Source organism: Scylla paramamosain, chromosome 30 (genome assembly GCF_035594125.1).
Source record: "Scylla paramamosain isolate STU-SP2022 chromosome 30, ASM3559412v1, whole genome shotgun sequence".
Classification (NCBI taxonomy): Eukaryota; Metazoa; Arthropoda; class Malacostraca; order Decapoda; family Portunidae; genus Scylla; species Scylla paramamosain.
In genome coordinates this window covers 17,294,115-17,306,614 of record NC_087180.1, presented here as the reverse complement: position 1 = coordinate 17,306,614, position 12,500 = coordinate 17,294,115, and the positions used below count along the sequence as shown (strand labels likewise).

General features: G+C 46.1%; 1 protein-coding gene, 1 long non-coding RNA gene and 1 other non-coding gene across 3 annotated transcripts in view; 2 read left to right on the top strand and 1 right to left on the bottom strand.

Annotated features, from left to right (window-relative positions):
- The window catches only part of LOC135115945 (protein snail-like), a 3,439-nt gene extending 1,949 nt beyond the window's left edge, over nucleotides 1–1,490 (top strand). Inside the window, exon 2 of the mRNA XM_064033092.1 lies at nucleotides 1–1,490. This exon is cut by the window's left edge and continues 956 nt beyond it. Within this exon, the coding sequence (XP_063889162.1) occupies nucleotides 1–297 (297 nt within the window). The 3' untranslated portion in view covers nucleotides 298–1,490.
- LOC135115949 (uncharacterized) overlaps nucleotides 1–12,500 on the top strand; it is a 104,099-nt gene that overhangs the window by 80,070 nt on the left and 11,529 nt on the right. The window lies entirely within an intron of this gene.
- Trnal-uaa (transfer RNA leucine (anticodon UAA)) lies at nucleotides 6,415–6,498 on the bottom strand. The gene has a single exon. It is a non-coding gene; the product is annotated as a tRNA-Leu (tRNA).

Here is a 12,500-nt window from a genome sequence, read left to right as displayed (position 1 = left end):
AAGTGTCAGCTGTGCGGAAAGGCTTTCTCGCGGCCCTGGCTGCTGCAGGGACACATCAGGACCCACACGGGGGAGAAGCCCTTCCAGTGTCCGCAGTGTGACCGCTGCTTCGCGGACCGCAGCAACCTGCGGGCACACCTCCAGACCCACACGGATGTCAAGAAGTACGCGTGCAGGTCCTGTCCCAAGACGTTCTCACGCATGTCACTGCTGGTGAAGCACGAGGACCACGGGTGCCCGGGGGTGCGGCCTGCCCGTCCCATGGCCCTGGCCCCCGGCCCTACCCTGCCCCTCTGACTTCACAGTGCTCACGCAAGCTTCCCAGTGCTCAACACGCTGAAGGGAGCATCAAGCCCCTCAGCCACAGGGCGTCACCGGTGCACGTGAGCCTGCGGGCCACGCGCCAGTCTAGTCAAGCCACACCTCAGGCCTCCCAGAGGCCATAGTCGGTCAGCATCCTTCAAGGACACATCCTGGCTACCAGGTTTTGCAAACAAAACAATCACCAGTAACTACATGACATCCATTCTTAGTTGGTGATGAACACTTTGTGTCGGACTAAAGCTCTGCCACCAAGTCGACTCCCGTTCGCCAGGCTGTGAAGGCTGTATACGTTAGAGTCAAGTCTGAGCCGCGGTGCACAAAGGCGGCTGGGAAATTGGCGAAGGTGTGCCTGTGTGAGCGTGGGGCGCGGCCAGGTGTGTCCTGGGAGGCTGACAACTCTCAACAGCTTTACCTGAGACCAGCAACCACCGCGGGTCTCCCCAACGTACCTGCATACCACCAGCCCCACCCATTGTCCTCCTGCCGGGGGGAGGCGGAGGACGGGAAGAAAGGAAGACCGGCGTGAGAGTGGAGGCTGAGAACGAGGGGAGAGGGTGAGAGCGAGGCGAGGATACGTGAGAGGAAGGGTTGGGAATGTCGCGAGGAGGATGAAAGCAGAGATGAAATGCCAATGAAGGAATTATCCGAGGGTGTGAGAGAGGCTGGAGTCTTAATGTGTGATAATCCAGAGAGAGAGAGAGAGAGAGAGAGAGAGAGAGAGAGAGAGAGAGAGAGAGAGAGAGAGAGAAGGCACGCTCACCACCTCATCACCCTCACCACGCCTCACTCGCCGGTCTGCTGCAATCCAAACGCTTCTCGCACTGTCGACGCAATGACTGGGAATGACTCAAGACAATACTCAAGAGATGCTTCATTGTACTGTCCGCTGCCTCGCCTTCTTCCTCCTTCTGTGTGTGTCTGTCTCCTGAGTGTTATCCTGACGCGTGTCTCTTACCTGACCCTCCCTCCCGGTGCCCCTGGAGTGGAGGAGCAGACACCGCAGGACCAGTGCCAAAATAGAGCCAATTATTCGCTGTGCCTTCACGACTTCTGTCTTCCTGTGTTATAGAGGCATATATGATTTATTGTGGAGAATCTCATTATGTATATGACAAAAAGTATATCTATATTTTATACTTTTATACACAAAATAAAGTTAGATCAATTGTCCTTTTGGTTTTTGTTAGTAATGTTCCTGTTATTGTGTAGAGAAGTTTGTTGGTTGGGACGTAATGTGAGTAGTGATGCAGGGCAGTATTCTGAAACCCTTGCATTTCTCTTGAAGACTGTAAAGGTCGCGCAGATGATTTGTCTGGCTCTCATGGTTGTTTTCCTCACTGGTAAAGCAGAGTTGTTGTTAAATTGTCACTGGAATCACGGAAGCACCTCCTGGACACCCTCATGACTGCCATTACAGTTTGTTCACGATAGTCGAGGGAACACAGTGAGGTGTTTGGGAATGATGATAATGCTAATGATAAGATCCGTAATTTAGTTCATAAGTACACTGGAAAAACGCTTCTTGCAAAAAAAACAACAGAACAACAACAGAAAAAGGCACAATTTCTGTGTAATTTCTTTAATATACTAAACTTGTATGCAGAAAAAAAAATTCTATTTATCTCTTTAATATAAGAAACTTGTAAACAAAAACACCTCTTGCAATACACACCATTACTCATCATTTATCTCTCCCCTTATTACTACACGTGTATGTATGTATGTATGCGTGTGTGTGTGTGTGTATGTGTGTGTAGGTATGTAGCCACCCAGCAGGTACACACATTTGCATACACATCAGCATTGTTAACAAAACCTTGATTAATACTTAGCACGGGAGCAATGCCACCCGAACCTCCCTTAGGGGTTGCCGCTTCCCCGGGGACTGGGGGAGTGTAAGGGGGAGGATGCGGAGGTGAACGGGAGGGAGGAAGGGAAGGAAGGGTGAGGGGAGAGGGGAGCAGGGTGAGAGAGGGGAGGTTAATGCAGGCACACTCATATTCGTTTTTACCTCCCCTTTATTTTATCTCATTTCTCTTCCCCATTTTTTCCTTATTTTCCCTTCCATAGCTGTCTCCATTCTTTATACTCACCATTTCCCTCAATACCGTCTTTTATTTCCCATCTAGAACTCCTGTTTCTTCCCATCTCTCACCTTTTTTTGTATCTCTCCCCATTTCTCCTCCCCATATCTCCATACCTGTCTCCATTCCTTCCTACACTTCTCCCTAATTCCCCTTAATATATATTTTTTTTCATTTCTCCACCTTCCCCATTGCTTCCCATATTCAATTTTCCCCTTCTCACCCATTTCTTATTACCACCTCTCATTCCCCCTCCTTATTTCCCCTCCACACACACTACCTGACTTGTTCCCACCTCTTCCCCTCTTCATCTATGCTTTCACCTCGTTGTAAGTAAACTTCTCTCCTTCCTCTACCTCCTCCGCTCTTCAGTCTCTCTTCCTCTCCTCCCCTCCGTATACATTCACTCTGTTCCTCTCTCTCTCGCTCTCTCTCCCTCTCTCGTCGTTTTCTTCCGTCACAACAACAATGTAAATAGAGAAACAATAGCTAGAGACTGTCAAATTAGGCAAGCATAAAAGAGAAGAGTAAATGATAATGGAGATGAGAGTAAAGGGAAGTGAAGGAGGAAGGGAAGGAGTTGAAGTAAAAGTATCTAAAAGGGGAAGGTGACAAGAGCAGGACAGGTGAGGGGAGACGTGTGGGTGAGTGAGGGGTCAGGTGAGGTGTTAGGTAAACAAGGGGAGGCACGCGAGGGGAAGGAGGAACCAACAACAGGCGGAAGAAGAGAGGGGAAGGAGGAAAAAAAATGAAGGGGTGAAAGGAGGAAATGAGGAAAAGAAGAGGTCTTTAAATTAAAAATAAAAGTAGAAAAAAAGATGTAAGGCATTTGTATTAACTTAATTTTATTGAGTTTAGGTTGTGATGTGCTGTTTTTAATTTTTTCCTTTTTTTTTTTACAGAATTATCATATTTTCTAAAGATATACGTACATTATTTGCATACACAGCCTCTCTCCTCCTTCTGTGTGTGTGTGTGTGCGTGTGTGTGCGGTGCAGCTGCAGGAGAGGAAGCGCTGGCTGGGTATTGATGAGCAGCGGGACATAGGCGTCGGGGGAATGAATAGGAGGAGTGACGGGGGTGACGGGGGGCGGGCGAGAGCGGCGGCGGAGGCACAACACGACAATAACATAGCGAGACATGAAGGGCAGCCAGGAGGTGAATGTCGCTTCTCAGGACAGGAATGCGCCAAGGAACCGTGCATTGTGCGTCTCTTCCGGTCACTTCCGGTGTGGCACGTGGCATCCGGTGGCGTTCCTGTGGCCCTTCTCCCTCCTCTGAGACGCTTTTCCACGTGCCAGTGACCGCCTGCACGTGGAAAGGGAGGGAGAGGGGAAGGAGGGGAAGGAAGGTCATAGTTCATTCTGGGTGAAGGAGTTTTTGCTAAAGACTCCTTCTCCAAATACTTTCTTTCTTGGTATCCTTCTCTCCTCCTCCTCCTCCTCCTTTTCCTCTTCTTTCTCTCCGCACTGCCTCCCGTTCCTTCTTACCCTTCCTCCTTCCTGTCTTAGCCCTCTCAGCCCCACCTGCGCTCCCCTCAGTCCTACCGTGCCCTCCTCACCTCCCCCATTCTTCTCTTCTCCCCTTTTCTTAAAATATCCTATTCTCCTTTGAGGTATTTAAGTTTTTCCCTGTTTTTGTAACTTTTCATTCTCTTTGGCCTTTTCTTTAAACTATTTTTTATTTCATATTTTGCTCTTCTCCTTTTCTTTTACAGTGTTTCATCTCCATCTTCCTTGCTTCCTTTTATGATCTCTCCTTTTTATGTGTTTTTTTTCCCCTTCTATATCTTTTGCTAATCCTTTCGTCTTCCCTTCTATCTTCTATTCTTCCTTCTTCCCTCCTCTCTGCATTTCCTTCTATTTCCCCTATCCTCTTCTCATCTCTTCTACGTATTCTTCCTCCTTTCTTTTCCTCCACTTACCTTTCTCCTCCTTTCTCACTTACACCTCTCATTTCCTTATCCTCCCAAAACAGTGAAAAGAGACCTCATTTACTTACCAAAGACCAACATGCCTTTGTTTACTCCCTGCTTCATCCCCTTTGAAGCTGTGCAAGGGCGGGCCGGGACAGGAACGAGGCAGGGACGAGGTGGGTTCGGGACAAGGCAGGGCAGTGTGAGGTGATAACTCCAGCCACCTTGAGACGTCTGAGGAGCACGTGTCCCCTTCCTCTCTGGGCCAATGCTTAACGCTACCTAGAACTGCACGGGAACACCTGGATAGAATGGCGATGGTTATGTACGTGTAATTAGTGAATAGCTTTACCTGAATACTGTAGGGAAGGAATAGATGGAGGAGGGAAGAAGCAGAGGTTTAGTAAAGGAAATTTTGTACCCATTAAGATGCCAACAGTGAACGCGCGTGCGGGCAGAACACGTGCAGAGATTATGGTTCTATCCCCCTCTTCCTTCCTTCCTTCCTTTCTTCCTTCCCTCTTTTCCCTCCTCTCCTTCCGCCCTTCCTGCCTTTCTTCCCCACCTTCCGCTCCGTCAGAGTCCCCAGCTGTTCCTTATTTTCCTGTAGGCAATTGAAAGCTTCCGCCGCCGACCCTAATGACTCTCTTCTTATCACCTGCGAGAAGCTATGAGTCTTCCCTCTCCCTCTCTCTCTCCTTCTCTCTCCTTCTTTCATCTTCCTTCCTCTCTGATCCTTACAGCCTCTCTCTCTCTCTCTCTCTCTCTCTCTCTCTCTCTCTCTCTCTCTCTCTCTCTCTCTCTCTCTCTCTCTCGCTGGGTTTTCAATAGGCCCTCCCTCCCACGCCTCGGACAAACAAGATCACAGCGGAGCAAGAAAGTTTCGTTCTGTGTCAAATCGTGAAAAATATGATGAGAAAATTTAGTAACGTATTTTCAGCAGCGGTGAGGGAGAGAGGGAGAGGTAGAGGGAGGGAGAGGGAGAGGTGGAGGGAGGTGAGGGTGGGAAAAGTAGATAAAAGGAGAGTCTTTGAGAGTGAGAGTGAAGAGTGAGAGTGGATGACTTGGAATATTGTGTCCGATAGTGTGAAATATTACTGGAAGTTGGAATTAGTGATAATCTTTACATATTCTTTGGTTCTATATGACGTATTTTAACCTCTCCATCTCTGTACAGTTGAAATGACAAATGAATCATCTTCCTGTAAACATTAGGGCGAGTGTTAATCTTTCTGCAATGTTTGGAAGAAAGTAAGATCGTTTGAGTACTTTTTGCAGTGCTTTGAGTAGGATTTAGATATTTTAAGCTATATATAATGATGCTTAAGAATATGAGGATGTCCTAGGATACATATAAACATGCTTGAACTTTTTAACATCCAGTAAACCTCAAATTAATCTCTACTGGGAAATTACATGAGTCCCCCTTACGCGCCTTTATTCAAGCTGCTAACGTTTTCTTTGTCTCCCGTGCGCTGGGTGAGGGAGGAGCACACCTGGCCGGCTGGCAATTATAGTGTCCAGGTGTTGCATCCAGGGAAAGTGGGAAGCTGACGGCGATAGTAGGTGTGACTGAGGTAAATTCCTAGGTGCAGTCTTGTATATATGGTGTGTAGGTTGTGGCGGTGGTGGTAGTTGTGGTGGTGGTGGTGGTTGCGGTGGTGGAGGTGGCTGTGTTAGTGGGTATGGCGTTGGGGCGTGGTAACAGTGCGGGTTATGTGATGCTGTTTTGTTTCAGTATTCTGTAGTCTTGTGTGTCATTCGTAAAGGAGTGTTTTTTTTAAATTATTTTCTTTGTTGCTCGTGATGTTTCTGTTTAACTCAAGATATATATATGGGTATGCATCTGATCTACTTTTTGTTGAGGAAGTTATGTATCATGAGGAAGGCTGCTGCCTCGTGACACTGCCAGCGTGACCCGCCGTTATAATTCACCAGTGTGGCCAGGGGAGGGAATACAAATGTTGTGCCCAAGGAAGGACCTAAATTTTTGCCCGTGAGGGACAGCCGGGCGTGCCCAGCGCGTTGCCACGCCTCTGCCACTCACTGCCAGGTTGCAGACTCTCCACTAAAATTAAGTACTCACTTTCTTGTCAGGTGTGGGGTTCGAACCCACGCACTCTTTCGAGTACCAGAACTTAAGTCTGGCGCCTTAGACCGCTCGGCCAACCTGACTTGTTATGTTAAGGATGCAAATCAACATAATGTAACAAATCAATATTAAAAAAATCATGTTAACAACAAGAATGTTAATCATAACACCATTCTTGTCACTACAACAACAACAACAACAGTAGCAACAATTACTACTACTATTACTACTGCTGCTGCTGATGATGATGATACTATTGCTGCTGCTGCTGCTGCTACCACCACTACTACTGCTTCTTCTCTTACTATTACCACAACCACTTCTTTTTCTTTTCTTCTTTTTCCTCTTCTTATTGTTATTATTATTATTATTATTATTATTATTATTATTATTATTATTATTATTATCATTATTATTATTATCATCATCATCACTATCATCATCATCATCATCATATAAGTGTGTGTGTGTGTGTGTGTGTGTGTGTGTGTGTGTGTGTGTATGTCTGTATGTGTGTGTATGTATGAATATATGTGTGTGCGCGCTTACGTCCGCGGGTGTGTCTGTCTGTCTGTCTGTCTGTCTATCACCACAACACATCACCAAGAAACGACACACACACACACACACACACATTATTCATCCATCTCATCCTCGGAACCAGCTGAAGGAAGGAAGGAGGGAACGTCCCCGAATAAGCTGCGACAAGTTTTCATAAAATTTATACCTAGACACACATTTTTTGTGGGTGTCTGGGCTTCCCTCCCCGCGTCTGGGTGTAATGGCGTGTGTGTTGTGGGTTTAGCGTTGGTGGAGGCGTCCTTTCATCCACCGAGTCGTAATTTCCGGCTGAGATCGCCCTATTTATATCAAGGATTCTGACGCGGGGCTAAAATTCAAATAGACGGAAAGGATAAGCTGGTGGTGTCTGGGTTTCCTGAGGGAGGGAGAGAAGGCGGGGCGGGACGGGGCGGGACGGGGCAGGACGGCTCTGTATCCTTGTATCCTTATGTGTCTTTGTATATCCTCGCCTCCACGCCCGTTGATGTCACGTCTCGCACCTTCAGGGATACATTCGCCGGCTCTGGACGTCGCCGCGGACACAGGGCACACAAGAGAGTGCAGTTTCGTACGCCGCCTCAGAATTTCAGTTCATTTTTCACTCGCCTGTCCGCCTTTCACTCCCAAGAATTTTCTCCCAAATTTGATAAAGTGTGAGGGTTCCCAGGGAGAGTAAGGCAGAGGAGGAGGAGGAGGAGGAGGAGGTGGAGGAGAATGACCTGTGACCAGAAGCTACCCTTAACAGCTCCCCCTTTGCCCCTGACGGAGTAACCTGTCTGACTTCCCCAATACACGTTTATTTTTCCCGTCTGTTAATATTTTACTCTCTTCACCATATATAGGCCTGTATTCAGAAAGGCCTTGCTCTTTCACCGCGACTATTTTTCAAGGGCCACAGAGATATTTAGCCGGGTTCTCAAGACTGTTTCTCGTGTTAGTAATGTAGAATTGTTGTTAATCTGATACAAGAATCATAAAAAAAACATCATTAAAAAACCGTAGCACTTCAACTAGAGCCTTTTGAAAGTAGTGGAGGTGCGGGCAGAAGTGTTTCAGAATATGCCCCGTACTCTTGCCTTGAGGAACTCCTGTGTGTGGTTCATAAGCTCGTTTTACTCAGCGTCTTATAGTGGCCCTGCCTTTCCTCTTTAGTTCCCGTTTTTCACTTCCTTCCTCAACCTCTTCCATCTTTCCTTTTTTCCCTTCTCTTTCTCTCCTGAACTGACTAAAACTCTCAAGATAAAACAATTTACAGTTTTCCTTTCTTTCCTCTTTATTTCCCGTTTTTCACTTCCTCATCCTCTTCCATCTTTCCTTCTTTTCCCTTCTCTTTCTTTCCTGAACTGACTGAAACTCTTAAGGTAAAACAGTTCACAAGTCCACACGTTAATTTGTACTCTAGTTTTAGACATTAAGTTCACAAGACTCGGTGACATCATTTCTTGGGGCGACTGGTGACTGTACTACATTTTCGCCCGTAAAAGCCTTGAACTCAATCTAGTCTATAAAGTTCTCAGTATTCAGGTAAAATTCAGTTCCCTCTCAGTCACGTGGGAGTGCCTGCATGCCCACACCTTTCATTGCCTCATCAAGGAGCTGCGTACCTGCCCCTCCCTTCCTCCTTTTCTCCCCATACTGCTTCTCTCCCTTCTGCCCCTCTTCCTCCTTCCCTTCTCCTCCTCCTCCTCCTCCATAGCATTGTCCATTATGACCTTCCTCCTTCTTAGGACTCAAGCAGGTCGTGGCCTTCCTCACTTAGACCTTCTCGTTTTCTTCCACTTTTCACTTCCTCGTCTCGAAGTTGAAGTGGATGGCAAATTCCTTTCATATTTAAACCTTTTCTTGCCCCATAGTTGAGATGAATGCCAAAAAAATTTAATTTCTGTACTATTTTCTATTCCCAAAACTGAGATAGATAGATAAATTCATCTTTTCATTTCCTCGTCCAAACTTGAGATAGATACTAAGGAATTCCACTTTTCACTCCACGTCCCTGAGTTTTAGTGGATGCCAGGGCCAGGGAATAAGGTCCGGGCGGGTCTCGAGGGCTGTCAGGGTCTTTGTGGGTGCTCGTCACAGTTGCTTTGGGGCGCCAGGTGGCCGGCTTTGTGCACCACTAATGGGAAACTGTCCAAGATGCTCCGTTTCTCGTGTCTGTCATAACGCTGGGAAAGATTCCTCGCCTCGTAAAGACTCACAAGTGGCTGTCCTGAACTTCGAGGGAGAGAGGCAAGATTATTTTCCAGGCTTTTCCTTTTTTTTATCCAATTATGTTTCTCTTTTTAGACCAAACGAGGGGAATGGGAGACTCGAGAGGGGGGGGATGAATGGTGGGGAGAGGGAGTTTTACTATTATCAGGTTCATATTTTGTTGAGGTTCTGGGGGATCCATAATTTTTTGACGAGGACATGTAGCACAGGTCACACAGGTCCCGTTTCTCCCTGAGTCTGTTTGAGGTGCTTATGGCCAGACGTACAGTAAAAAAGTACATTCATACCCACTGTGTTTAGCGTTATCAGTCAGTCTGCAGGCCTCGGGTATGCTGAGAATCCACTAACTAACTAACATATGAAAGGAAGATTGAGGGAAAGCTAAGGACAGCGGAGGAGAGTGAAATAGATCTCTCAACTAAGAAACCATTAATTTACAGATTTTGTATGGAGATTGTCAGCAGATTAAAGAAAGACTGAAAGCAAGCCAAGGACAACAGAAGTGAATGAAGTAGATCCATCAACTAAGAATCCATCAATTGACAGGTTTTGCATGGAGACTGTCAGCAGATTAAAGGAGGATTAAAGGGAAGCTCTATAAACAGTAAAAGTGCAACAAGTTACTCAGATTCTTAACGTGCCTATACGTGTTCTCTCCTTGATCCTTGAAATGTATGTCCTCGCGCTCCAATTTACGAGAGAACCGAGTATTTTGTGTCAGATTCCCCAGTCGTGTTTCCTCTCCTGCCATGTCCTGTCTCGCCCTGGTGACACGAGCTGGCCCGCCTCACCTCACTTATCCAGCCTGTAAATGTTTATATATGTCTCTTCCTTTCCTTTATATGCGACACGTCACTCGTCCATTCGTGGCCAAGATCTGCGTCAACACTGCAGTAAGCGTGACATGGTTTATGTCATGTAGATTCTTTAGAGAAGTTGACATATTTGAAGTGCCAATCGTGCAATTTCTGTATGTTAATGCCACAAATATTCTACACGTGTTCTGCATCCCGTAAGGAGTAAATGGTCAAACTTCTGAGTAGATTAGAAATTTAATCGCAAAGCAAAAATAAGAAAAGGAAAAGGATGTGTTTGCAGCATCAGTCTTTCAGTTCTTATATCTTAATGCTGCGAGACTTCTCCACTTAAAGAATAAGTAGAAATCAAACTTCTGGGTAGACTAGAAATTGAATGGTAAATTTAAAGAAATGGATCCATATTCGTAGTATCAGCCGTGCAATCCACCCATGCTAATGCCACAAGACCTCCACTTCCCGTAAAGAATGAGTAGAATTCAAACTTCTGGCGGAAGATTAGAAATTTAATCGGGTGCGAAGATGCGAGCCTTGGGGCATTCCGAGCGTGCAGCCAGTGTGAAAAAATCTCTTTAAGATATTCCATTAAGAGGCGACCCGAGGCGCCTGGACCCTGCCGCCGCCGTGAGCCTTTTCTTGCGCCGTAATCTTTTTAGCAAGTGAGGAGAATTGCTCTGTTCCACGAGAAAGACTCCTTTGAGGCTCCCTCCTTCCCTCCCTCCTTCCCTCTTTCTTCCTCCCTTCCTTGCCTCCCTCTCCTCTCCCTCTCTCCAGGAGCTGTCCACTCGTGCCTCTTGGTCTGTTTCTTTCCACGTCTTCCTCTGGCTCATAAAAACGCTCACAGACGTGCATAATACGTGAGGGAAAATATAGAGAGAGCGACACACACACACACACACACACACACACACACACACACAAGCAGCAGTAACACAGATTTCTATAGATTCCTTCTCACTTTGCATTCAAATTCCCTACCCAAGAAAACAATGACTTAATCTCTGTACTTTCTCCCTCCTAACAAGCCTGTCAGTCTGCATCTTCATCTACCTGCCTGTGTTTTCACTTTCCAAGACTGCCCTCGCCTCCCTCGCCTCCTCTCCTCCCCGTCGCCTTGCCCTACACGCAGCGATTTCCCAGCCTTTAGAAGCGAGAAGCGGCGGGAGAGAGAGAGAGCAGGAGACAGCGGATTCAACACAATAACTCCACAGAACTTCATAATGTGGACAAATTGGTGCCTGCGTGCGTGCGTGTCTGAGGAGGTAAAAGGAGGAAGGTGTGGGAAGAAGTGGCTAGTGGAGGAGGAGGAGGAGGAAGAGGAGAAAGAGGAGGCAAAGGAGGGGAAGAAAGACTTGTTTCCCACACTACTAAGAGGAATGTTCACACTCATTAGCAAGGTTGTATAGAGAGGCGCCTGTTTCCCCCTAACCTCATTACAGCTCAGTGTGTGTCCCTCAAGGTTCAGACGTCACGGCCCAGGAATTCGCTCACCGCAGTCCACGCTCATGTCAGAGGCGAACAAAATTTTCCGCACGTCAGTTTGCTCACCTCACCTGTGCTGCTGCTGTTACCTCACCTGTGCTGCTGTGAGTAATGAGCGGCGCAGGTGACTCGTGTTCTGTTTAGACGTAGGAGTTGTAGTTTTTAATGTAATGTTTTTTTTTATGTGTTTGTGTAAATCTATAAAGGGATATTTTTGTGTGATTAATTAGATTTGAATGCGAAATATGGTGCTTGGTTTATTTTTACGTAATGTTTTGTGTATGTCTGTAAAGGGATGGTAGTGTGTATGACTGGCTAGATTTTGATTCATACTTTGGTGTATAGCATTACTTATTAATATATTACCTATATGTGTGTATCTGTACAGTGATGATTTTGTATGTGACTGTCTAGATATCAATCCGAAATATGATGAATTTTATTACTTAATGATCTATTTCTTATCTAATTTTATTCATAACACTCGCTACAGGAGCTTCCTTATCTATGTAACAAAGAACGAACATTGCACGATGGGACAGTGAACGGGAGTGTTTCTTCGCCTCCCCAAGAGATGGCGCTGAGATGCAGTTCCTCAGTGAATTAATGGATTGGTTTTGTTACTTTCTGTTGGGCAGCTTACGTTTGGGACTTGCACTTCTGCTTTCTAATCGGAATTCATTATTGATTATCGATAAAAATAAATAAATAGATAAATAGATAAAAACGGTGCATCTGTCAGCTTTATAAATCCATGTGTCTGTGTTTATAATCAAGTCAGTTCCGTTACTTGGCTGAATGATCTGGTGTTAAGGTGACTGAAATACAAGGAAGACTCAGAATAGCAAAACAACTATGTATAGGAAAAAAGGATGGAAATAGAACAGAAACGGGTGAAGGGATGGGAGCTAAGGGAGAGATTGAAAAGGGAGAATGAAGGGGCGATGATGGGGGAGAGAGGGACGCACTGAAAGCGTGCACGGATGGAGGGGCGAAGGAGGGGAATAAGGGATTGA